The 26,364-nt window shown below is 35.0% G+C and overlaps 1 protein-coding gene across 1 annotated transcript; it reads left to right on the plus strand.

Moving 5' to 3' along the window:
• The first annotated feature begins 6,501 nt into the window (after positions 1-6,501).
• LOC149173710 (3-dehydrosphinganine reductase TSC10A-like) lies at positions 6,502-10,064 on the plus strand. The gene is made up of 4 exons (XM_089427978.1): positions 6,502-6,872; positions 8,448-8,714; positions 9,351-9,504; positions 9,662-10,064. The coding sequence occupies exons 1-4, from the start codon at positions 6,579-6,581 to the stop codon at positions 9,964-9,966; spliced, it is 1,020 nt and encodes a 339-aa protein (XP_089284104.1). The 5' UTR covers positions 6,502-6,578; the 3' UTR covers positions 9,967-10,064.
• Positions 10,065-26,364: the final 16,300 nt, after the last annotated feature.

Raw genomic sequence — 26,364 nt, forward strand, 5'->3', positions numbered from 1 at the left:
TTTCCTCCTAAGAGAAGTATTAGTCATCACATTGACTTTATACCTGGAGCAAGTCTACCGAACAAGGCAGCATACCGGATGAGCCCCAAAGATAACGAGGAAATAAAAAAATAGGTGCAGGAATTGCTAGATAAAGGGATAATAAGGGAGAGTTTGAGCCCCTGCACAGTTCCAACAGTTCTCGCTCCCAAGAAAGGAGGAGAATGGTGAATGTGCACGGATTCGAGGGCCATCAATAAGATTACCATTAGGTACATATTTCCACTGCCACGGATGGACGATATGATGGACTACCTGAGCGGGGCAACATACTTCTTGAAAATTGATCTGAAGAGTGGTTATCATCAGATTCGAATCAGGGAAGGGGATGAGTGGAAGACAACCTTCAAGACCAATGAAGGGTTGTATGAGTGGCTAGTAATGCCATTCAGATTAAGTAATGCCCCTAGTACCTTTATGCGACTGATGAACGAAATGCTGAAAGAGTTCATTGGAAAGTTTGTGATAATGTATCTTGATGATATATTTATTTTCAGCAAGACTAAGGAGGAACACTTTCGACATGTTTGAAATGTGATGGAGAAATTGCAGTAGAATAAGTTGCTGATAAATCTAAAAAAATGTACTTTTCTTCAAAGAGAACTGGTTTATCTGGGTTTTTTGATTGCAGAGAATGAGTTGAAGATGGACCCAGAGAAGATTGCAACAATCATTAACTGGCCATCCCCAAAAAGTCTGTTTGAGGTACGTAGTTTTCATGGGTTGGCAAGTTTTTATCGCAAATTTATAAGGAATTTCAATGAGATTTGCACACCTATGTTGGATACTATAAAAAAGGCAAGTCAGCCTTTTCGTTGGACTGAGGCAGCAGAGAAAAGCTTTCAGCTACTGAAGAAGAAGATTATAGAAAGACCAATCCTGAGATTGCCAGATTTTAACAAGCTTTTCCAGGTTCACTGTGATGCAAGTGGTACGGCCATTGGAGCTATACTTAGCCAGGAAGACAAACCTGTTGCATTTTTCAGCGAGAAGTTGAATGAGAGCAGGCAAAAGTATTCATCTTATGACAAAGAATTCTATGTTGTCATCCAAGCACTGAAGCATTGGAGACACTATCTGTTGGGGAGTGAGTTTGTTTTATTTTCTGATAACTTTGCACTACAATACATGATGAAACAACATAAGCTGAATCACAAGCATGCTAAGTGGGTCAAATATTTACAAAGTTTCACTTTTGTGTTGAAACACATTAGCAGGTAGGCCAACAAGGTGGCAGATGCATTGAGCAGAAGAGCTTTGCTCTTGCAGGAGAGTACAATACAAGTGTTGGGCTTTGAGCATTTGAAAGACTTGTATCAGACCGACAAGAATTTCAAAGAGGCTTATGAAGTCTGTCAGAATCCTTTGCTGAGAAACAATAGTCCACGGTTGGACTATAATCTACAGGAGAAGCTATTGTTTAAAGGGGGACAATTATGCATTCTTGATTGTTTGATGAGAGAGAATATCATTCGAGAGAAGCACAATGGAGGTCTAGCCAGGCATTTCGACATAGACAAAACATTAGATCAACTCAACCATTTTTATTATTGGCCAAGAATGCAAAGGGATGTGCAGAGATTTGTGACCAGATGTAAAGTGTGTCAGTTGGCGAAAGGACACAGTCAGAATACGAGACTCTACACACCATTGCCCATTCCGAGTAGACCGTGGGACTCAGTCAGTTTGGACTTTGTCTTGGGTCTACCAAGGATGCAGTGGGGTTATGATTCTGTGATGGTAGTAGTAGACTGGTTCTCGAAAATGGCACATTTCATCCCTTGTAAAAAAACCAGCGATGCCACTCATGTGGCCCACTTATTTTTCACAGAGATCGTCAGGCTACACAGCCTGCCTAAGTCCATTATTTCCGACAGGGACGTGAAATTTATAGGGCACTTCTGGCACACCTTGTGGAAAAAGATGGACACACAATTAAGTTTCAGCTCTGCTTATCACCTGCAGACCGACGGGCAAACAGAGGTGGTAAACAGGAGCTTGGGGAACCTGCTATGAAGTTTGATCAGGGAAAATTCATGGATGTGGGATTGTGTACTTTCCCAGGCAGAGTTCGCTTACAACGACTCACCCAATCACAGCACGAGGCACAGTCCTTTTCAGATCTTATATGGCATGCATCCTCGCGGAGTGCATGAGTTACGAGATCTAGGACAGTAGGAAAGACAGAGTGTTAATGGGGAAGATTTCGCCAAAGCAATGAATGACCTACACGAGCAGGTAAAGATGAAGTTGCAGGACAACAGTCAAAAGTATAAGCAGTGGGTAGATCTGAAATGGCGAGAGGTACAGTTTAATGTGGGGGATGAAGTCCTCGCGCATTTGCGTAAGGAACGTTTTCCTAGGGGTGCATACAACAAATTGAAGTACAAAAAGATTGGCCCTTGCAAAATTCTCCGAAAATTTTCAGCCAATGCTTATGAATTATAGCTGCCACCAGGAATAGGCATCTCGCCCATCTTCAATGTGGCAGACTTGTTTCCATATACTGCTAGTCCTGAGGAAGATAATACAACATGACCTACATGGGACACATAGGAAGGGAGTGAGACTTGGATGAGACAAATGCCTTCAGCTCAACCCCTTGAGATCGAGAGGATCCTCGACACTCAGGTGGCCAGGCAAACTCGACAGAAGGAATACCTGCAATATCTGGTCAAGTGGAAGAACCGTCCCATTGAGGACAGTTCATTGCTTGACGCTAGACAAATACAACAGGCAAGCTATTCAGTCAAGAAGCTCATGGACCGGAGTCATGAATTTTTCTTACCCTGGGAGCCTGATGCAGGAGCATCCAGCTGAGGGTACCATGACCAGGTGTTTGGTCTTAGCTAAGGAGGAAAGGTTCATTATCATTTGGTTTCCTTTATGTTTTTTGATCAAAACAATGTTTAGGAACTTGTTTTTTTTTATTTCATTATTTGTTAAGGGATATTTAGGAACAATACAGTTATATTAGGGTCGTTACCGCCACACTGTTTTGTCTTTTTTTTCATTTATCTTACAGCTACCTTTTCATTTAAAAATATATATTGTATATCTTATAGCACAAGAAAACCCAAAATAGTTATCAATCGTGTAACTATAGAAGCAACTGAAGAATAACTGTGAACAGTTTGGGTAACTGTATGAAAACAATACAAAAGACAATGTAATACATTTTTGAAGGGCTTCGAAAGACCAGCACAACAATATAATACATAAATAGACAATTTACAAAACCTGAGTATTTGAATCCATCTGCAAACAATCTTTCTACTATATTTATTTCTTTTCCCCTCTAATTACTGTCTGTGTCAATTAAACAACACTGTGTGTTTCTATAGATCCTTCCTAACAAACAGAGATATAGTTCCTGAGTTCGAACAATGAAGCAATAACAGAATATTCCTAACATGGAGTTCTGGCAACAACAAAAGTTCCCATACATACGAAAGCAAGCAACAACTACGAGACAGTTCTCAACAAAACGCGGATGCAACTACTGTAGAACGCAATTATAACAGAGGTAACCCATTTACACAAAATCTTCTTGTTACTTCCTCCCTTATAAATATAATGTTGGAATACATAAAGAACAGTGTAAAGTGCTAGATAATAATAGAGTAAGGCAAGACAAAATCAAACCCCGAAGCTAGGGTTGAACCCTAGTCGGTTACAAGAGTGTAAGCAAAATAAATTACATATAACCAAAGCTCGAAAAGCAGACGGAATTACATACAATCAGAGCCGAAGGTCACTCAACAGCAGAAGACAAATAAACGGAGGAGCACTAGGACTTTCCCAATGTCATGATAGAGAAAAGAAGACTACAAACTAAGTAACAGCAGTAGAGAACGACCCTACTGGAATCATTGGGTTGCAACCGTTTCGGAGACCGAGCCTGGAGCAAACCCCAACCTGCCATAGAAAACCAGCAGAACCATATCAGTCATTTGTATGCCAAGAAAACTGAATGTGAAAATTAACGAGCAGAGAAGGAACAACCAGCTTACTTGAAGAGTCACAGTGCTGGAGGAATGAAACCCCAACTGAGTCATAGTCACAAGTGAAAACCCTGCATACAAAGGAGCGACTACCTTAGTGTCGAAGAAAAACAGAGAAGACCAACTATAGCATGGAAAAGTAAGCTTACCTTGCCAGGACCAAGCGAAGCTGAGGAAGTCCACTGTGACTGAGACCTGCCAGGAGAGCAAAACATTCATACATCAACCAAAGAACCAATAACCGGAAGCTTAACCAGAGAACTGAAGCAAAGCAAGATAAGGGAACGGTGGAAAGAACAATAACCACGAAGAAGGTTAAAGAGCCAATAGAGGAACGAAGTAAACCCTCTCACGAAGTCGACGAAGCCTCCAATACAGTACCGAGGCAACCAGGTAACAAAATAGCAAGTGTGGGCGGAGTTACCTCGCCACCAGGTAGAGGAACCCATAGCTAGGTGCAGACAGAGCATTACCGCCGAGTTCGACACAGTCGTAAGCAGGCCAACGAGAGCACACAAACCCTCACCGCGACAGAGAGAAGCCAAAAATGCTCAAGTGAAGTGAAACGAGGGTTTAGCATAACCAAAGAGCAGGAAGGAGAAAATTGAGGCGAGTACAGAAGCCAACGTACCAACAATAACTACACAATCAATGCCAATGAATAAATATCTTTGTTAATCAACTGCTTAGGGCTAATTATATGTGTTTGACCCAAACCTTAAATTAATCATTGGTTAAACTAGTTTAATCCGCAAGTTAAAGGGCTGGTCCCATCATAGTACTAAGCAGTGCACAGGCTCCTTAGTTATGAAGCTCCTTATTTAACAAGGTTCCCAACCTTAAAAATTTCGTAAAAAAATTCAGAACATCATGCACAAAATTGGGGAGAAATTGAGGAAAATGTTGATTTTGAAATTTTGATTCATAAATATATCTAATACTTTAAAAACCTCTTATCTATTCCAATTTTGAAAATTCAAAATCTTCAACTTCCAATTCCAGAGAAAATACCCAATAGCATTAAACTTTTTATCCACTCCAATTTTGAAAATTCAAAATCCTTAATTTCTGATTCTAGAAAACTTCCAAATAACGTTATCATTATACAACAAGAACAAACTTTAGATACCCAAAATTTTAAGCTACAGTTAGTTAATTACTTAAACTTTAGATACCGAAAATTCTAACCACGGTACATTTAGTTAATTACTTGAACTTTATTTGGATGAGTATTGGATATATTACTAAGTTGTGGCCACGTTCCTTAGTTATGAAGTTCCTTATTTAACAAGGTGGCCAACCTTAAAATCTTTTTAAAACAATTTCCAGAACATCATGCAAAAAATTGGAGAGAAATCCAACAAAATGTTTTTGAAATTTTGGTTCATAAATAAATCTAAGACCTTAAAAACCTTTTATCTATTCCAATTTTTAAAATTCAAAATCTTCAACTTCCTATTCCAAAAAACTACAAAATAACATTAAACTTCTTATCCACTCCAATTTTGAAAATTCAAAATCCTCAACTTCCTAAAACTACCAAATAACATAAAACCATTAAACACATGATAGATTAGAATACAAAAAATAAAATACACGCTTTTTTTCTTTGAGCTGCTCCCCAAGATGGTTGGAAGGAATTATGCCTTAATTTAATTCAAAATTTCGTTAGGGCTCCCTAAGTTGGTCGGAAGAAATTACTTCAAAATTCCCTGAAAGGTTATATACCATATCAAAATTTACATACAACTTGTAAGTATTTTTTCAGTTTTTACAATAACTAACGGCATAAGTAAATAAAGCAACCACGCCTTAATTTCCTCTATACCATATCAAAATTTACAGGTTTTACAATAAACTAATGGCATAAGTAAATAAAGAGTACATACCTGGTACGCTGATACTACGGATGTTATTGATTTTCCCAATTAGCAAGAAAGAGAAAAATGTAAGACCATAAAACACATATTTATCAAACAACATATAGTTAGATGCCAAAGGCAAAAGTTGTAAATCCCAAAGTTGTTTTGAAAGAAAGTCAATTCCAATGCTAGTAAATAGGTCATTAAATTATTTCATCAATATTCATATAATCTATGGTATGTCCCATTAATTCTCAACAACAAGATCTTAAAAGAACATAGCAAGCTAACTATAGCCGTGCCATAACCCTCCAATCCCAGTAATATCCCATTAATTCTCAACAATTTTTACGGTTTAGATTTTTAATTAAATGTTAAAATGACGCGAACCCAATATATTTTAAACGTAAAATCTGCCCTGCACAAAGTTTCACCAACCGTAAAATACGTGCTAAAACTTAAAAATTTCCAGGCCTGGTTGGTTAGAATTCAATTTTCTTAATAAATAGTGTTCTAGAAGTGTCAGTCCAACTATTTATTATACGTAGTTCTAGTATATTTTCGCACTAGACAATTAACCTTTTTCCTGCATTAAATCCGTACTCAAGATCTGACATTACACCATTTTCCATTATATAAAGGGAGAACAGGCCTAACTCATGTTACTGCAGTCATGATCATGGATATCCAACATTATGCAGTTCAAGCAATAACATTAACAGCGGCCATTGTTTTCACCACTGTAATCGTCTTCAGATGGAGGCGCCCCTGCATTATCCATAGTTTGCAAAATAAGCACGTCGTTATAACAGGAGGATCAAGCGGCATTGGCCTTGAAATTGCAAAAGAAGCTGTTGCACAGGGCTCTTACGTCACTTTGATAGCAAGAAATCTCTCTAATCTTTACAAGGCAGCTGAAGAAATCCTCAAAGAGGGATACTGTGATCAGGACAGGATCAATGTCAAGGTAAATATGAAAAGATTAAAGCATAATTTTTTCGAGTTATAGAGTATATATTCCAGTCAAGTTTATTTTAACTACTCTAACATATATATCTTATCACAAATTTACTGTTTTTTCTCATATATATATATAATAACAAATTTACTTTTCCTCATATGGAAATCCTAGATTCATTAAAATATGCTAGGGAAATTTTTGATTTTTTCTCATATATATATATATATATATTATAACAAATTTACTTTTCCTCATATGGAAATCCTAGATTCATTAAAATATGCTAGGGAAATTTTTGATTTTTTCTCATATATATATATATATATATTATAACAAATTTACTTTTCCTCATATGGAAATCCTAGATTCATTAAAATATGCTATGGAAATTTTTGATTCTATCCATGGTTAGTAAATTGTTTAATAGATTTTTTTGTTTAATAAAAATTTCTGGGTTTCCATTGGGAGTTACAGATTCAGGATTACTGCTTTTCCTCATATGTAAATCCTAGATTCATTAAATATGTTATGGAAATTTTTTATTCTGTCCAAGGTTGGTAAATTGTTTAATAAAAAAATTTGTTTAATAGTAATTTCTGGGTTTCCATGGGAGTTGCAGATTCAGGATTACTGCTTTTCCTCATATGTAAATCCTAGATTCATTAAATATGCTATGGAAATTTTTGATTCTGTTCCATCGTTGGTAAATTGTTTAATAAAAAAATTTGTTTAATAGTAATTTCTGGGTTTCCATTGGGAGTTACAGATTCAGGATTACTGCTTTTCCTCATATGTAAATCCTTGATTCATTAGATATGCTATGGAAATTTTTGATTCTGTCCCATGGTGGGTAATTTTTTTAATAAAAATTTTTGTTTAATTTTTGATTCTGTCCCATGGTGGGTAAATTTTTTAATAAAACTTATTGTTTAATAAAAATTTATGGGTTTCCATTGGGGGATTACTGCTTTTCCTCATATGTAAATCCTAGATTCATTAAACATGCTATGGAAATTTTTTATTCTGTCCCATGGTTCGTAAATTGTTTAATAAAAAAATTTGTTTAATAAAAATTTCCGGGTTTCCATTGGGAGTTACAGATTCAGGATTACTGGTTTTCCTCGTCTGTAAATCCTAGATTCATTAAATATGCTATGGAAATTTTTGATTCTATCCCATGGTTGGTAAACTGTTTAATAAAAATTTCTGGGTTTCCATTGGGAGTTACAGATTCAGCATTACTGCTTTTCCTCCTATGTAAATCCTAGATTCATTAAATATGCTATGGAAATTTTTTATTCTGTCCCATGGTTGGTAAATTGTTTAATAAACAAATTTGTTTAATAAAAATTTCTGGGTTTCCATTGGGAGTTACAGATTCAGGATTACTGGTTTTCCTCGTCTGTAAATCATAGATTCATTAAATATGCTATGGAAATTTTTGATTCTGTCCCATGGCTGGTAAATTGTTTAATAAAAATTATTGGGTTTCTATTGGGAGTTACAGATTCAGGATGTATGCCAACTTTTAGCCATCAATATTGAGTCCAGGGATTTTTGTTCTTGTTACTTTGTTTACAGGTTGCAGATATAAGTGACTACGAAGCAATTTCTGCAGCCATACATGAATCCTCTGTGTGGAGGCCACTTGATATTCTTGTATGCAACGCTGGGGTTACTCGTATTTCTTATCTGGATCAGCTCCCCATTGACAGAATCGCTTCCACAGTCCAAACCAACATAACTGGAACGCTCTATACATTGCACGCGGCTCTTCCATTGATGAAGCAGAGGAGCAGCCGCCATTGTCGGTTGGCTCTGGTATTCATGGGCTCGCTTGCTTCTCTGGTAAAACTTCATAAATTTCCCCAAAAAATGTAAACTGTCATAAGCTTTTAGGTTGGTTTTAATAGCCTGTGATAAACAGATGCAAAACAAGAGAAAAAAAGAAGAAAGAAGCTAGAAGACTGGGATACAGAAACCTTGAAAGATCAAACCAATTATATATAACTATTAGGTTATTATGATTGATCAAACCAATTATATATAACTGTTAGATTATCATAATCATAATAGAGTTATTTTTTTCTAATGTGGTTTGTCCACCTGTCTGGGATAGATGTCCACCTGTCTGGGATAGATGTGATCAGGGTGTTTTGTTAATCCACCTCTGGGATAGATGTGATCAGTGTGTTTTGTTAATGTATTCCTTGATACGTTTTTCTATCTAGATAATATGGACATAATAAATATATATTTCTGCTAACTTTGCAAAAAAAACATAATAATTCTTCTCTAACTTCTTTCCTTTCTCTTATCACAAATAGAGTTACTTTAACATTCTAGTATTTTCAAGGCTTTGGCCATGCCAGCCATGCTTTGGAACTTACCTTTCTTCATTTCTAATATCACAAGTAGAAATTACTTCAACATTCTAGTATTTTCAAAACTTTAACCATGAAAAATTATGCTGTCCTTGTGCAGTATCCCTTGTATGGCAGTGGGCTCTACACTACAACTAAATATGCTCTGAGAGGACTCGCTGAAACTCTAAGGCTTGAACTCTTGCCTTACAACATTGGTGTCACCCTAGTTTGCCCTGGGTTCGTAGAGACTTCCATGCTAAAGGAAATTGAAGGTGAGTAGCAGATACTTTTATAAAAACCCATCAATCCCATGAACAAACAGCACAATGCAATAATTTTGCTACAGTAGGTTTCTGAGAAAACCAGAAAGCCAATCTTGGATTTGTGTTGCCTTAATGTTTTCTGATTTAATGGTACTTGGTTTTGCAGATAGCACATCAGATCCAGAGTTTTATAAGATCAGAAGTAAGACAAGCTTCTATAAGAGAAGTAGAGCAGAGGCTCCAAGGGAAGTTGCAAAGGCTACTCTAAGAGCTGCTAAACAAGGCAGATTTTTGGCAACAACCGGCATTAAGGGTTTTATGCTGTCTATCTTATCTACTGGGCTCTTCCCTGCTGATTCTTTTGGAAGAGCTCTGATTGAATTGTTTCTCTTTCTTCCAGTCAAGTTGATTGGTTACATCATCTCTGCATATATCTATGCTGTTATATGGTTGAATCATACTTGCAAATGAAATATGGTGAATCACAGAGCAAACAGTAATGACAATATTTGAAGTCAGATTAGCAACTTCCTATTTATATTATAATAAATGAATGGTGTTTATGTCCAGTCATGGCAATATTTGAACCTTCTTATTTATATTATAAAAATCAATGTTGTTTATGTTATATTTATATCAAGTGTTTAGTTATTTAGTTCAATTTGCCAATTTAAATCATGATATCATGGTAATTAAATGATATAAGAGAAACTTACATTTATAATGTTCACTTATATTCATTAATTTAAAGAAAAAAAACAGCAAAATAGTCCATCAAAATAGAAGATCATATTAGTAAAAACAAATTTGAAATAAAAATAAAAAATTATCTATTTGGTAAGATATTTATGGTTTTTCACTTGGGGAGTAATGTAGTCACAGAGACTGTCAGATTGCTGGCAGGGTACACATGGGTTACCGTGATCAACGTGAGACACAGATGGGCTGACTAAAGGTACATGAAGTAGGGTTCTGTTTAGTAAATGAAGCAGATACCTATATATCAATGACTCTCTTCAATATTTCGTTTTGTCTTACTGCAGTACCATATGGTTGCTGGATGTTGACTATAGAGCGTCAATGCTTATTATTTTTTATATGGAATATTGATATGGATTATTGAGTTTCATATTTTTTATATGGAATATTATTGATATAGATTAGTGAGTTTATTATTTTATATAAAATATGGATATAGATTAAAGAGGTTCTTATACATTTTGTGATAGATAAATTATTTTTTTGTATTTTATATGTGGATTAACGGTGTTTATAAAAAATTATAAATATAAAATAAATATTAACAACAAAATACTAAATATTTTACCCATTAAAATATATAAAATAATTCAATAGTTTTAAAAACGCATTTGAGAATATATAGATGGATGAGTTTTTTATTTTTTTTATAGGGAATACTGATAAAGATTAATGAGTATCTTATTTTATATAAAATATTGATACAGATTAAAGTGTTTCTCATCGTTTTTGTGAGATAAATTGTTTTTCCATTTCATAAATATAAAACAAATGCTAACAATAAAACATTAAATAATTTATATATTAAAATATATAAAATAAATATAAAACAAATACTAACAATAAAACATTAAATAATTTATATATTAAAATATATAAAATAACTCATTATAATTTGAAAAACACATTCGGAGAATATAAAGATTGATGAGCTTCTTACTCTTTATATGGAATATTGATAAAAATTAATGAATTTCTTACTTTATATGAATTATTGATATAGATTAAAGAGTTTTTCATCATTTTTATTATAGATAAACTATTTTTCCGTGTCATATATGGATTAACCTTGTTTATAAAGGATCATAAATATAAAACAAATACTAACAACAAAACACTAAATACTTTAGTATATTAACTCGTTATAATTTGAAAAACACATTCTGAGAATATAAAGATTGATGAGTTTCTGAATGTTTATATGGAATATTGATAAAGATTAATGAATTTCTTATTTTATATGAAATATTGATATAGATTAAAGGGTTTTTATTTTTCCATGTGATATGTGGATTAACCTTATTTATAAAAAATCATAAATATAAAATAAATGCTAGCAACAAAACACTAAATACTTTTACATGGTAAAATAACTCTGAAAAACACATTTTGAGAATATATAGATCAATGAGTTTCTTACACTTTATATGAAATATTGATATAAATTAATGAGCTTCTTACTTTCTATGAAATATTGATATAGATTAAAGAGTTTCTCATAATTTTTGTGATAGATATAAATTGTTTTTTCCATCTTCCATCTCATATGGGGATTAACCTTGTTTATAAAAAATCATAAGTATAAAACAAATACTAACAATAAACCACTCAATACTCTATATGTTAAAATATATTAAATAACTCATTATAACCTGAAAAATACATTTTGCTAAGATACAGATTAATTAGTTTCTTAAGCTTTATATGGAATATTGATAGATATAGATTAATGAGTTTCTTAATCTTTACATAGAATATTGATATAGATTAATATTAATATGGATTAAAGAGTTTTTCATAATTTTTGTGATAAATAAATTGTTTTTTCCATCTTATATATTGATTAACTTTACTTAAAAAAAACAATTATAAATATAAAACAAATACTAACAACAAAACACTAAATACTTTAAATATTAAAATATATAAAATAACTCATAACCTTAAAAAACACATTTTGAAAATCCGTTATAACCTCAAAAACACATTTTGTAAATCTGTTATAAGCTGACAAACACATTTTGAGAATACATTATAAAATCCGTAATTTTGAAAATCTGTTATAAGCTGACAAACACATTTTGAGAATACATTATAAAATTGGTAACTGGTGAGAGTTATCCTGAACAATCCTAAACAAATCCAGGATCAAACATTTTGAGAATACATTATAAAATCGGTAACTCATGAGAGTTATCCTGAACAATCCTGAAGACCCAGGACATTTTGAGAATACATTATAAAATCGGTAACTAGTGAGAGTTATCCTGAACAATCCTGAACAGACCCAGGGTCAAATCTAACTGGCTCACTGCCTGCCACTATAAACCTAGGCGAGTTATCCTGAACAATCCATCCTGAACAGACCCAGGACATTTTGAGAATACATTATAAAATCGGTAACTGGTGAGAGTTATCCTGAACAATCCTGAACAGACCCAGGATCAAATCTAACTGGACCCAGGATCAATCTAACTGGCTGATTGGCTGCGACTATAAACCTAGGCTACGTGCAACCGCCTACAAGCCGCACAATAGCAGGAAACTTATGCCCCAACAAGAGCTGAGACGTCCGCTATGGGGTCGCCTACTCTTTTAGCCAAGACACAACAGGTCATATATATACTCAATGAGATTTGAACCCTCATCTCGTGGATTTCACCCAACAAAACTTACTGTTAAACCCCACATCACTGTATAATACATTATAACCTTAAAAAACACATTTTGAGAATAGTTACGTTCTCTTCGATTGCGTGGGTTCATCGAAGTGACAAAGCCTGTCCTTGTTTTTGGACTTATAAAACCAGAACTCATGTTTTTCGACTTCATAAAACGAAAGTGTACTTGCTTCTCAATTTAAGCATGAAGCATGGGAATATTTTTATTTTGTAGGGATCAAAGTGGACATTGGACTACTCTAATAGTTATTTTATAATTTTAGAAAAGCAATGCAGACTCCCATTATTCTTTCACTTTAATCATGTGGGGTGGGGAGATTCTATAAAATCCAAAGTGGAATTGCCATATCGATAAAAAGAGATTGAATTTTATTTAATGCGATGGTATAAATTGTAATTGAAAACATTAATGGTTTTAAATTGTAATGGAGTATATAAAAAAAAAATTGGAGTTTAAATTTGTAATTTTAAGGTTTTTTTTCTTATGCAGTAGGGGTTTTATTTTTCTTTTTTAGTTAGATTGTATGGGAGTTTATAACAGTTTTAGATTTACTAGTTTTCTCATTCAATCTCTTTATATTCGTCATCTTTTTTGTAGAGTAGTTGGGTCATGTGGAGTTTATGGTTTTGCAACAAAACCTCTTTTCGGTGCATCTTGGCAAGATAGAAATAAAGAGTGTTGCTTACCAAAAGCGGTGCGAGATCCAAAATATGAGGTTAAATCTAGCATGATCAAATGATATATCCAATATATGCAAGATCAAGCTCTAATCTACAAATTTATTTGATTATGGTCCTCTCAAAGGTCTATTATTGGGTGAATCAAGAATAAATAGAACATCCAAGTTGTTCCCAACGAATATTGGGAGGAGGAACCCTTTGAAAACATCAATAATGTCATGGAAAACTTTGTCATAGTATTGAAGGTCATTGAGAAAGGGAGGTACACATCAAATACTTAGGTCTATGTTTATATGAATATCTCCTAACCTCTTCCAACCGATATAGATATTTATTACCACGATAATGTTTGGAAGCAAACACTAGATTATGAACATGTCCCCTTTAGATGAAAATGTTATCATGAATACTGACATCTTATTAGGGACTATCTAATGAATTCTGATGCATGAGCATGAGACTTGGAAGGAAAAGACTTCAAACTTATTCCAAAAATACAAAAAAATCTACAAGCAAAGGAGTGGGATCCTTTAGCCATCAATTTCCATGTTTTTCTAGTTAGGCATAGAACTAGAATATAGGATTAAATCATGATGTAATAAGTGTTAAATTAGTTAGCTGTAGTGGAGGTTCTCGAGGAGAATACCTTGCAGAACAGATAGGATTAGTTAGCGTAGTGGAGATTCTCGAGGAGAATGCCTCACAAAACAGATAGCAGTAATAAATTTTAGCCTTTGTTTTAGGATCAGGTTGTTAAAACGAACCAGTATATATGTAACTTTTATGCTATTGTAAAGGGATTTTGACCGAGTGGTTTTATCTCATATTGCTTAAGGAAAGAGGAGGATATCTTTGTGTATTGGTTGATTCCAAAGGCATTGTGACCTTCGAAACCTTTTCTATGCATCTGAACACCTGTTTGTCTATTAAATCTAGTATTTATGCATATCTTTGGCTTTCACGCAACGCTTTCTTTTAAGTCTTTACAACAGTGGTTCGGCCTAGGTTTCCAATTAATACTTTGATTGAAGTCTATTTGAGTGTGTTTCCTTCATATCGGCGTGCTCTGTTTCCAATTTATGCGTCGTTTTAGTCCCGCAAGCTAAATTCTAGTTTACACTAAGAAACAACGAAAAACTTAGTCCGAATTTGGAATCTGGACTTGAAATCTTGTTAAGTGTGGCTGATATCCATATTGGGTCCATAAGCGCTATCGCATTGCAGTGCTTCAGTGGAGAGGAACTGGCCTTTTGAACTGCCGAAATCCGATGTTGCGACACATTCGGATCCGAAATATTATAGAGGAGGACTTATAATCTATCGGGTCCGTGAAGCATTATGGCATTGCAAGCCTTAAGTGGAAGGAGCCTGGTGAGGGAGCATTGAAACTACCGATTGCGATCGCCGATAATGCTACAGTATTATCGCAACAGGGAAAGGTCGATAGTAAAGCGCTAATAGTGTTGTTCCATTTCTTGTGGAATAAACCCCGCCGATAGTGTATTTAAAGCGCTGATAGTGATATTCCATTTATTATGGACTAAAGCCCGCCGATAGTGTATTTTGCGTGTTAACGCATTTCCTTTGGGAAGACAGCGCCGATAGTGTATATTGTAATTCCTATGGAATTACAATGCCAACAGTGCAAAAAAAGACCTCTGTTATGAAATTGTTCCCGATAACAAGGGTTGGGCCGATTAATGGAAAAAGATAGGTAATAGTGGCTAAAAAGGGGAAAATTTATAAAACAATCAATCTAGGAATAGATGATTGATACTCAAATTGGGATTGAAGAAGGGATTCAGTCAGAATTAAAGGAACTTGTATTAGGATTAGAGCGTTTGTCAATACCGTCTGCACCCAGGCCACCATTAGTGGTATCAGAGCAACTTGTTGACACTAAATTGAATCTCAGAAGCAAGAAAAGGAAATCTAATGTGGTTTTCAGAGTTGGAAGAGGACGAGGACGTGGTAGAAGAGGTTGACCAGTTACAAATGCTAAGGTGATGGAAGCTATGCACCAAATGTAGGCTAGATTAGAAGCATTAACAATAGGGAGAAATATAAATGATGGGGATATTAGTGAGCCTGAGGTTGAAGCTGAAGAAGAGGAGGAAACTGTAGCAGTTACTCTTGAGATGAGATTCTTCCAGTCAGTGTTGAGATCCAAAGCGAGGCCAAAGACCGAGGTTTCAATATATGAAGGAGGATTGAATCCAGAAGAATTGATAGACTGGATTAATGGCATGGAGAAATTCTTTGATTATGAAGAAACAGAAGATGAGAAGAAAGTAAAGTTTGTTTTCGCCAAGCTAAAAGGACATGCAACACTTTGGTGGGATGGAGTGCAGGCAAAAAGATCTTTTGGCAAGCAACCAATCAGAAATTGGAATAGGATGGCAGCAAAGCTAAGAGATAAGTTTCTACTAAGTAATTATCAGCAAGACTTGTTTGGACAGATGTAGAATCTTAGACAGAGGTCTATGTCAATGAGAGAATATACAAAGGAATTCTATAAGGTAAGTATAAGAGCTGGACAAACTCAGGATACAGATGAGAAGGTGGCTAGATATGTGAATGGTCTTAGGATGGACCTTCAAGATGAGATAAGTATACTGTCTCCTAAAACAGTAGAAGCAGCTTATCAGATGGTACTGAAAGTTGAAGAAAAACTCACGAGGAAGCAACCTGCTAAAGGAAGAGGTATTTTCCGAGGGAAAGGAAGCCAAGGTGGTAGAGGAAGATCTACAACACCTAAAGATGGAGCTAGCAACAACTTAAACCAACATGCACCCACAGGAGATGATGCAAGTGGCAGAGGGATTTTTTCTAGAGGAAGAGGAGGCAGAGCCAAAGGAAGAGAATTAAGATGTTGCAGGTGTAACAAACTAGGACATAGAGCTTTTGAGTTCCTAGAGAATGCAGGAACAAACCAAAGGAATGCAATTGTTGCTCAAGTCGAGGAAGAAGAAGCAGCAGTGACAGAAGAAGAAAATGTACTAGAGAGAGGAGAATCTTTGGTAGTCAATAAAGTTTTTCTCAAGCCAACAAAGGAGATAGTTGAACCATCACAAAGAAAGACTTTGTTTAGAACAATGTGTAAGGTTCAAGGGAAATGCTGTCAGATGATCATTGATAGTGGTAGCACTAATAATTTGGTCTCTACAGAAGTGGTGGAGAAACTGAAGCTGAAAAAATGAAACATCCAACTCCTTACAAGGTGTCATGGTTACAAAAGGGACATTAGTTGTTAGTGAACGAACAGTGTGAAGTTGAGTTGCAGTTGGGCAAATATAAGGATAAAATTGTATGTGATGTGATGCCCACGGATGTGTGTCACATATTTCTTGGAAGACCTTGGAAATATGACAGAGGAGCTATGCATGATGGGAAAAGACACACCTACAAGTTTGGTAAAGATGGTATCAATCATACATTGTTGCCTATGGGAAAAGAGGATGAATGAGGAAATAAGATTGATCCAAAAACTCTATTGCTAGGAGGAAAGGAATACTTACAACAGATTGAAGAGAATTGGGTAAATTTTGTTGTAATTTTCAAGCCCAAGGTAATAATGACTTCTACTAAAGTTTCTGATTTACCCATTGAAATTCAAGAAATGTTGGACAATCATTGTGATATCATTGTTGATGATTTGCCTAATGAGTTACCACCCATTAGAAGAATTAGCCATCATATAGATTTGATTCCTGGAGCAAATCTACCAAACAAAGCAGCTTACAGAATGAATCCCACATAAAATGAAGAGGTTATAAAGCAGGTTCAAGAACTGCTTGACAAAAGACTGATCAGAGAAAGTTTGAGTCCTTATGCAGTACCAACAGTGTTGAGTCCAAAGAAAGATGGAGGCTGGAGAATGTGTACTGATTCAAGAGCCATCAATAAAATCACAATCAGGTACAGATTTCCTTTACTTAGAATTGAAGATTTGATGGATTGTTTGAGTGGAGCAAAGTTTTTTACAAAACTAGATCTTAAGAGTGGGTATCATCAGATAAGGATAAGAGAAGGGGATGAGTGGAAAACTGCCTTTAAGACAAATGAAGGATTGTATGAGTGGAGAGTAATGCCTTTTGGGTTGTGAAATGCACCAAGTACATTTATGAAACTCATGAATGAAATTCTTAAAGAGTTTATTGGTAAATTTGTAATAGTATATTTGGACGATATATTAATTTACAACAGGTCTAAGGAGGAGGACATGAGACATCTGAATTATGTCTTATAAAGGTTACAACAAGAGAAATTATTGTTGAATTTGAAGAAATGTTCATTCATGAAAGAGGAATTGGTGTATTTGGGTTTGTTCCTGCTGAAGGATTGAAGATGGATCCAGAGAAAATCAAGGCAATCATGGAGTGGCCTTCACCTAAAAGTATCTTTGAGGTAAGAAGCTTTCAGGTTCTTGCTAGTTTTTATAGAAAATTCATAAGGGATTTTAGTAAGATCAATACTCCTATTATGGAGACCATAAAGAAGGATAAACATCCATTTAGATGGACTGCTGAAGCAGAAAATAATTTTTAGCTGTTGAAGAAGAAGATCACTGAAAAACCTATTTTGGTTTTACCTGATTTTAGTAAAACTTTCCAAGTGAAATGTGATGCCAGTGGAGAAGCTATTGGAGGTGTTTTAAGTCATGAAGACAAACCTATAGCTTATTTTAGTGAAAAATTGAATGATTCAAATAAATAGTATTCTTCTTATGATAAAGAGTTTTATGTAGTTGTGCAATCATTGAAGAAGTGGAGACATTATCCAATGTCAAAAGAGTTCATACTTTATTCAGATAACCACGCACTGCAGTATATTATGCAGCAGCCAAAGCTTAACCAGAAACATGCTAAATGGGTAGAGTATCTTCAGGGCTTTCATTTTGTCTTGAAGCATATAAATGACCAATCAAACAAAGTCGTAGATGCTTTAAGTAGGAGAAATACATTATTTTTAGAGAGTCAATTTCAAGTGTTGGGATTTGATTTTCTTAAAGAATTGTATGAGATATATTTAGATTTTAAAGAGGCATTTGAAGCTTGTAAAAATCCTTTTTTAATGGATAGGAATAAATGGTTGGATTATTTCTTACAAGATGGATTGTTTTTTAAGAGAAATCAGTTGTGCATACCAAATTGTTCTATGAGGGAGAACTTAATAAAGAGAAACATAGTGGTGGACTTGCAGGACATTTTGGTATAGATAAGACTTATGAGGAGTTAAACAGATTTTATTTCTGGCTGAAAATGAAATATGAAGTGGAAAAGTATGTGAAAACTTGTAAAGTCTGTCAATATGCAAAGGGAAGAAGCCAAAACATAGGTTTGTATGTTCCATTACCAATTCCAGATAGGCCTTGGGATATGGTAAGTATGGATTTCGTTTTGGGCTTACCAAAGCCTCAAAGAGGAAATGATTCAATTTTTGTTGTAGTGGACAAATTTTCAAAAATGGCACATTTTATTCCATGTTATAAAACTAGTGATGCTACTCACATTGATAATTTGTTTTTCAAGGAGATTGTAAGATTGCATGGGTTGCCTAAGAGTATTGTCTTAGATAGGGATTCCAAATTCGTTGGACATTTCTGGAGGACAATATGGAAGAAGTTGGGAACTAAACCGAGTTTCAGTTCTTCCTATCATCCACAGACTGATAGACAGACTAAAGTTGTGAACAGGAGTTTGGGTAATCTTTTAAGGAGTTTTACTGCAGAAAATCCAAAGTAGTGGGATCAAGTGTTGGCACAGGTTGAATATGCATATAATGACTCACCTACAGGGCAGAGTCCATTGCATATAGTTTATGGGATGCGTCCAAGAGGAGTGTTTGAGTTAAGAAACATGGGAAAAGATGAGATGAGAAGTGCAGAGGGTGAAGATTTTGCTTCAAAAGTGCAATAAATACATGAACAGGTGAAACAACAGCTACAGGAAGGAAACATCAAGTACAAAATCAGAGCAGAAATGTAAAGAATAGAGGTGAAATTTGAAGTTGGAGATTTGGTTTTAGCACACTTAAAGAAGGAAAGATTTCCAAAGAGGGAGTATAACAAATTGAAGTTCAAGAAAATTGGACCATGTAGAGTATTAAGGAAATTTTCTGCAAATGCATATGAAATTGAATTACCCCTTGATGTTGGAATATCTCCAATTTTCAATGTTGTTGATCTGTACAAGTATGAAGGTGAAACAACAGATGATACAAAAAAGGATCAAGAGACACAAGAAATTTACTGGGTAAAACAGTTACCTATAGCAAAGGAATTACAACCAGAAAGGATTTTGGACAAGAAAGTGTTCAAGGAAAGCAGAGGACATGAGTACTTTTAGTATTTGATCAAATGGAAGGATCAACAAATTGTTGAAGCTACTTGGGTAACAGAAAATATGTTACAGAAATTGGGCAGTTCTATAGAATAACTCATGGACAAGAGCCCATGAAGAATTTTATCCTCAGGAGTCTGATGCAATAGCATGAGAATTAGAGGGAAAAGACTTCAAACTTATTCCAAAAATACAAAAAAATATACAAGCAAAGGAGTGGGATCCTTTAGCCATCAATTTCCATGTTTTTATAGTTAGGCATAGAACTAGAATATAGGATTAAATCATGATGTAATAAGTGTTAAATTAGTTAGCTGTAGTGGAGGTTCTTGAGGATAATGCCTCACAGAACAGATAGGATTAGTTAGCATAGCATAGATTCTCGAGGAGAATGCCTTGTAGAACAGATAACAGTAATAAATTTTAGCTTCTGTTTAGGATCTGGTTGCTAAACGAACCAGTATATATGTAACTTTTATGCTATTGTAAATGGATTTTGACTGAGTGGTTTTATATCATATTGCTTAAGGAAAGAGGAGGATATCTCTGTGTATTGGTCGATCCCGGAGGCATTGTGACCTTCGAAACCTTTTCTATGCATATGAACACCTGTTTGTCTATTAAATCTGGTATTTATGCGTATCTTTGGCTTTCACGCAACGCTTTCTTTTAAGTCTTTACAACAATGGTTCGGCTTGGTTTTCCAGTTAATACTTTGATTGAAGTCTATTTGAGTGTGTTTCCTTCATATCGGCGTGCTTTGTTTCCAATTTATGCATCGTTTTAGTCCCGCAAGCTAAATTCTGGTTTACACTAAGAAACAACGAAAAACTTAGTCCGAATTTGGAATCCGGACTTGAAATCTTGTTAAGTGTGGCTGATATCCATATCGGGTCTGTAAGCACTATCGCATCGCAATGCTTCAGTGGAGAGGAACTAACCTTTTGAACCGCTGAAATCCAATGTTGCGACACATTTGGATCCGAAATACTATAGAGGAGGACTTATAATCTATCGGGTCCACGAAGAGTTATCGCATCACAAGTATTATGTGGAAGGAGCATGGCGAGGGAGCATTGAAACTGCCGATTGCAATTGCCGATAATGCTACAGTATTATCGCATCAGGGAAAGGCCAATAGTAAAGCGCCAATAGTGTTGTTCCATTTCTTATGGAATAAACCCCGCCAATAGTGTATTTAAAGCGCCGATAGTGTTATTCCATTTCTTATGGAATAAACCCTGCCGATAGTGTATTTTGTGTGTTAACAAATTTCCTTTAGGAAAACAACATCAATAGTGTATTTTACGCAGAATTGCATTGTTGCTATTTTCAACAGCGCCAATAGTGCAAAAAATGACCTCTCTTATGAAATTGTTCTTGATAACAAGGGTTGGGCTGATTAATGGAAAAGGATTGGTAATAGTGGCTAAAAAGGGGAAAATTTATAAAATAGTCAGTCTAGGAATAGATGAATGATACTCTAGTTGGGATTGAAGAAGGGATTCAGCCAGAATTAGAGGAAATTATATTAGGATTAAAGCGTTTGTCAATATCGCCTGCACCCAGGCCACCAAATACCAAGAAATCTCTAAAGAATTCCCTTCTTGGAAAGAGAAAGATGATTTGGGAAGAGTCCCCCAAAGAAGAAGAAATTTGAGTCCTTAGGGCACCTCAAATCCTGACCAAATCGCTAGATCTGCGAGTCTCTCTCCTCTTCAAAGAATTCTTGAGATCAAGACAACAAGCAATCAAGCATGTAATCAATGGAATAAAAATCCCATAAACTCCTACTAAATCCTACAAAGCTCATGCAAAAGTCTCTTGAAGAGCACCAAAAAAATCAATTATCATAGGAAATGGTTAACTCTCTATTGGAATAAGCCAAAAAAAAAGCACTACCAGAAGATATGGATTTGGATGATTCATGACTGAGTGCCCTTGCAGAATAATGGCATGGAAAGGATTGGAAGGACATACCAAATCATTAGGGTAGGATTATTTAGAATGCTTATCTTCAAAGAAAGGAAAATATCAAAAGGGATTGATTTCTTCATAGTCCGGTCTCGAGTTTCACACAAAGAATTTCGAGGTGGTATCAAGGAAAGACAAAGAAGTGAAAAAACGAGGTTGCAAGAGAAATAAGGCATTGATCCAAGAAGATGATGACTTGAAAAGAGAAATAATGCATTGATCCAAGAAGACGATGAACGACAAGTCAACTCAGGGAAAATCATGCCAATGTCAGAGGCATTCTCCCCTTGAAATATTGAATCCTTAAGGAGCTTTATATGTAGTCATAATTTTCGTAGTTAGTTTTTGAATGTCTATTATTGATAGGCAACTTGCTATTCTCAAGAATCTCCTAGATTTTAGTCCATTTTGGAAATTGAAGTTATATGTAACTTTTTTTAAATTAATGAAAGGATCCATTTACCCCACACACACACAAAAATCATAATTGAAAGTTTATATTAAGGAAGTTTAGTGTTATATTAAAAATATAGGAAGTAAAAATGCATGCTATTAATTTTTTAGTTTCTTATGCAACCAACTCACAAAACAGAAGAAAATATAGATCAACGACTTAAAAAAATTATCCTCTTTGAGGGGGAAACCTCCTTTACATTACACAAATGAATAATTCTTGGATGATATAAATGATAAAACCTCCATTGTATATATAGGAGTCTAAGGGGTTACAATATAATGAAAACCTACATAACAATAATAATGTAAGAGGAAAAAAATAACAATAGTGGGCTTTTATAGGGCACAACAATAACAATATGGGGGATGCATGTGCACAACAATAACAATAGCGAAATACACTAAAAATAACATTATGAGGGATAAACTAGTATTATATAGACCTAACATGTCCCTCTCCTTAAAAAAAGTGTCGTGCTCAATCTTTGAGTAGTTCCAGATGCTTCTGTATAAAATTATCATCCTCCCATGTGGAATCTTCAACAGGTAAGCTCTTCCACTTAATGAGATACTCTGAAATTAATTGATTCCTTAGTTGTCGGGTTCTTGTTTCCATGAGTGATTTAGGCTCAAGTATGATTTTTTCCTTCTTCATCAAGTTCTGGCAATATTGTTTGAACTAAGAGCTTCTCACCAATAACCTTCTTTAAGCATGAAACATGGAAAACTGGGTGTACTCGGAAAGATTCAAACAACTCCGATTTGTATGCCATAGTACCAATATTTTGCAACACCTTGTACGAACTGTAGTACTTGGGTGATAATTTGTTATCCTTCTTAGCTAGCTTAAGGGATATTTGTTTATATGGTTGTAGTCATAAAAATACCAATTCGCCTACTTCAAAACTTCTTTCACTGCGAAGTTGATTTGCCTGTTGTTTTAATCGATTTTGTGCCAGAGTGAGGTTATCCTTTTAGAGTTGGAGAAATTTTTGTTGATGCTCGATGTGATCTTCCACTGCATGAACCTTAGAATTTTCTCTGAAAGGTGATGTGAGGGATGGTGGATGATGTCCATAAAGTGCCATAAATGGGGTCATTTTTTCTACAGTATGGAAGGAAGTGTTATACCACCATTTAGCTAGAGGTAACCACTTGAACCTTTGTTTTTATTTATCAGATACAAAGAAACGAAGAGATCTGTCCAAACATTTGTTCACTATCTTAGTTTTCTTGTCAGATTCAGGATGATAAGATGAGCTATGAGCTAATTGAGTACCAAGACAATAAAATAATTATGTCCAAAAATTTCTAGTGAAAATGGGATCTCTATCACTTACAATAATATTTGGGTTTCCATGTAGCTTTTGAATTGTTTCCATAAATGCAGTAGCAATTGTACTAGCTTTAAAATGATGAGATAATGCACAAAAGTGTGCATACTTAGTAAGTCTATCAACTACCACCATGATGACACTATTTCCTTTAGACTTGGGTAAACCTATGATAAAATCCATTTAGACCTCCTCCCAACGCTAACTTAGAATGGCTAAACGTTGTAACAGACCCAGGTTCTTAATTGTTTCAACTTTATTTTGTTGGAAAACCAAACATTCTGCCACAAATTTCTAAATATCAGATTTAATTCCATCACCAAAAAATTCTTTCTCGATCCTATGGTAAGTTTTTAAAAATCTCGAGTTCCTTCCTAAGTGGGGGGTGTACAATTCCAAAAGAATATTGTGTTTGAGTTGGGAATTATTACAAACATATAAGTGATATTTTTACCATAATGGATCATTTTTCCAACTAAATGTATCAGATGAACTGAAATCTTGTTGCAACTTTTGAGTGAGTGTCCACACCTCTTCGTTATTCTTCCATTCATCCCTTGCTTTGGTTATCCAAACATGTTGGATAATAGAAATGGCACAAAGCAAAGCTTCCACATCTTCATCCTTTCTTGAGAGTGCATCTACAACAACATTTTTCTTCCCTTTTTTGTAGATGATTTCAAAGTCATACCCCAACATTTTTGTGACCCATTTTTGTTGCTCTCCTGAAGATAATATTTGTTCCAAAAAGTATTTAAGACTATCATGATTTGTTTTTACCTTGAAGTGTCTTCCAATTAGGTAAGGTCGTCATTTTTTTAGTGCATGTAGTATTGCCAACATCTCCTTCTCATAAATAGGTTTGTGTAAATACTTTCGTTTGATTAGACGACTTTAAAAAGCAATGGGTGTTCCTTCTTGAATTAAAACAACACCAATTCCATTTCCCAAGGTATCACATTCCACAATAAAGGTTTTTGTGAAGTATAGCGTAGCTAAGACTAGTGTTTAACACATTTCCTCTTTAAGATGTTGAAAGGCCTTAATTGCTTTTGGAATCCAAGAAAATGCATCTTTCTTCAATAATGTTGTTAGAGGTGTTGTAAACCTTTGAGCACTACTGAGAGAGGGGGGGGTGAATTAGTAGTGTGTCTTATTAGCAAATTTTCCGTTTTATGTACTTTATTCAATCACACACACTAATTAGCAACTACTCATTAAACATTTGCATATCTATGGATATATCATAAGAAACAAATAAACCATATGAGCAACATAACCATGAACAATAAAACGAGAAAGCATCAACACATGAGACACAAGATATCTGATGGAAAACCCTTCACTAGGAAAAAAACCACCCATGTTGTTGTTGCAATGCTACGAACCTTTTGTCTTTTACATAAATTCGCTGACTCCCATCAGCATGGAGATGCGACCTCATATACAATTAGCTAACTTCGACCAACCTCGAGAATCGATTCTACTGATCAAATCGAAAGACTATGTTGTCCACGGATATACAAAATACCATCCATTGAATGGCACCATGATCAATCAATCCTTGCTCAACTCTGATTGGACTATCCAACTACCATTCGATTGAGAAATTGTTCCTTTCATTGAAACTTCACAATCATTTCTCCACATCCATGAAGTCATTGCTCCTTTACTCTATGCAGACCTCCTTTCATTTATTTTCAAACTATATCCCAAGACTTTTTACTTAGCTCGATTCAGCTTTGCAATACAACATCTAGCAGCAAGTCATTATCATATCGATCAAAATAACACCACAAATATGTGCTCTCAACTCTAGCAAAATAGTGGCCAAATCAAATCTAAATACTACTAAACCCTCACATCAATATAATGCTACATAATACAATTAACATCATAAGACACTATGGCTATGTACCAAATGCATCAACAACTCTTGCAAAAAAAAACGTGAGTGTCACAAAAACAAAAACACTATCCAACAACATACAAAAGGTCTACAAACAATGTCTACTGCAGCAACGTCAAATCTAATCTATTCTACAACATGATTTAGTTATGCTCCATTCACTGCCATTAACACTCACTCACTGAAGCATCTATGCTCTCCAGTAGGTCTACATCCCAATCACTCTTTGGAGCCTTCTCTTAAACATATACACTTAACATCAAAATTCACAGAGTTCCCAAGTGATCAATATAAAACATGTAGGGAGAAATTGAACTTGGGGTTAGGATCAAGGGTGCATAAATTGGACCAAATCAATCCACAAAGACCACTACTTCTGCAATAAATGTGTTCACATCATTGGAGGACATTTGCAAATTATTTCTGACCTTTACAACTTATTTTGGAAGCCTCTAGGAATTTCCATGCTAATTTTCTTCTGATTTGCACAAGGAATTTAGGGAAAATCTTGTGAAATTCCTCAATCTCATGCATAAAATTGAATGAAATTTACTGGAACCTACATTTTCTCCCATATATCTATCTTCTAGTGACTATAGCCTTTTAGTCGCTCCCACAGGCTTGGCTCCATGTGACTAGGGCAAAGGATGAAGAAAAATATCAAGCCTTCAACTCAATACCTTTGCCACCTTTTGGATCCTCTTCTCCTTCATTTGTACTAGCCTCTAGACCTC

This window comes from Pinus tabuliformis, chromosome 4_2, assembly GCF_031772625.1.
Source record: "Pinus tabuliformis cultivar Carrire ecotype Pingquan chromosome 4_2, CPIR1, whole genome shotgun sequence".
Lineage (NCBI taxonomy): Eukaryota > Viridiplantae > Streptophyta > Pinopsida > Pinales > Pinaceae > Pinus > Pinus tabuliformis.

Excerpts from the sequence above, each read along its gene's own strand:
- LOC149173710 (XM_089427978.1), top strand. The coding sequence starts at position 6,579 with ATGATCATGGATATCCAACATTATGCAGTTCAAGCAATAACATTAACA. Across the intron at positions 6,873-8,447 it reads AGGACAGGATCAATGTCAAG|GTTGCAGATATAAGTGACTA; the intron begins GTAAATATGAAA and ends CTTTGTTTACAG. Across the intron at positions 8,715-9,350 it reads TGGGCTCGCTTGCTTCTCTG|TATCCCTTGTATGGCAGTGG; the intron begins GTAAAACTTCAT and ends GTCCTTGTGCAG.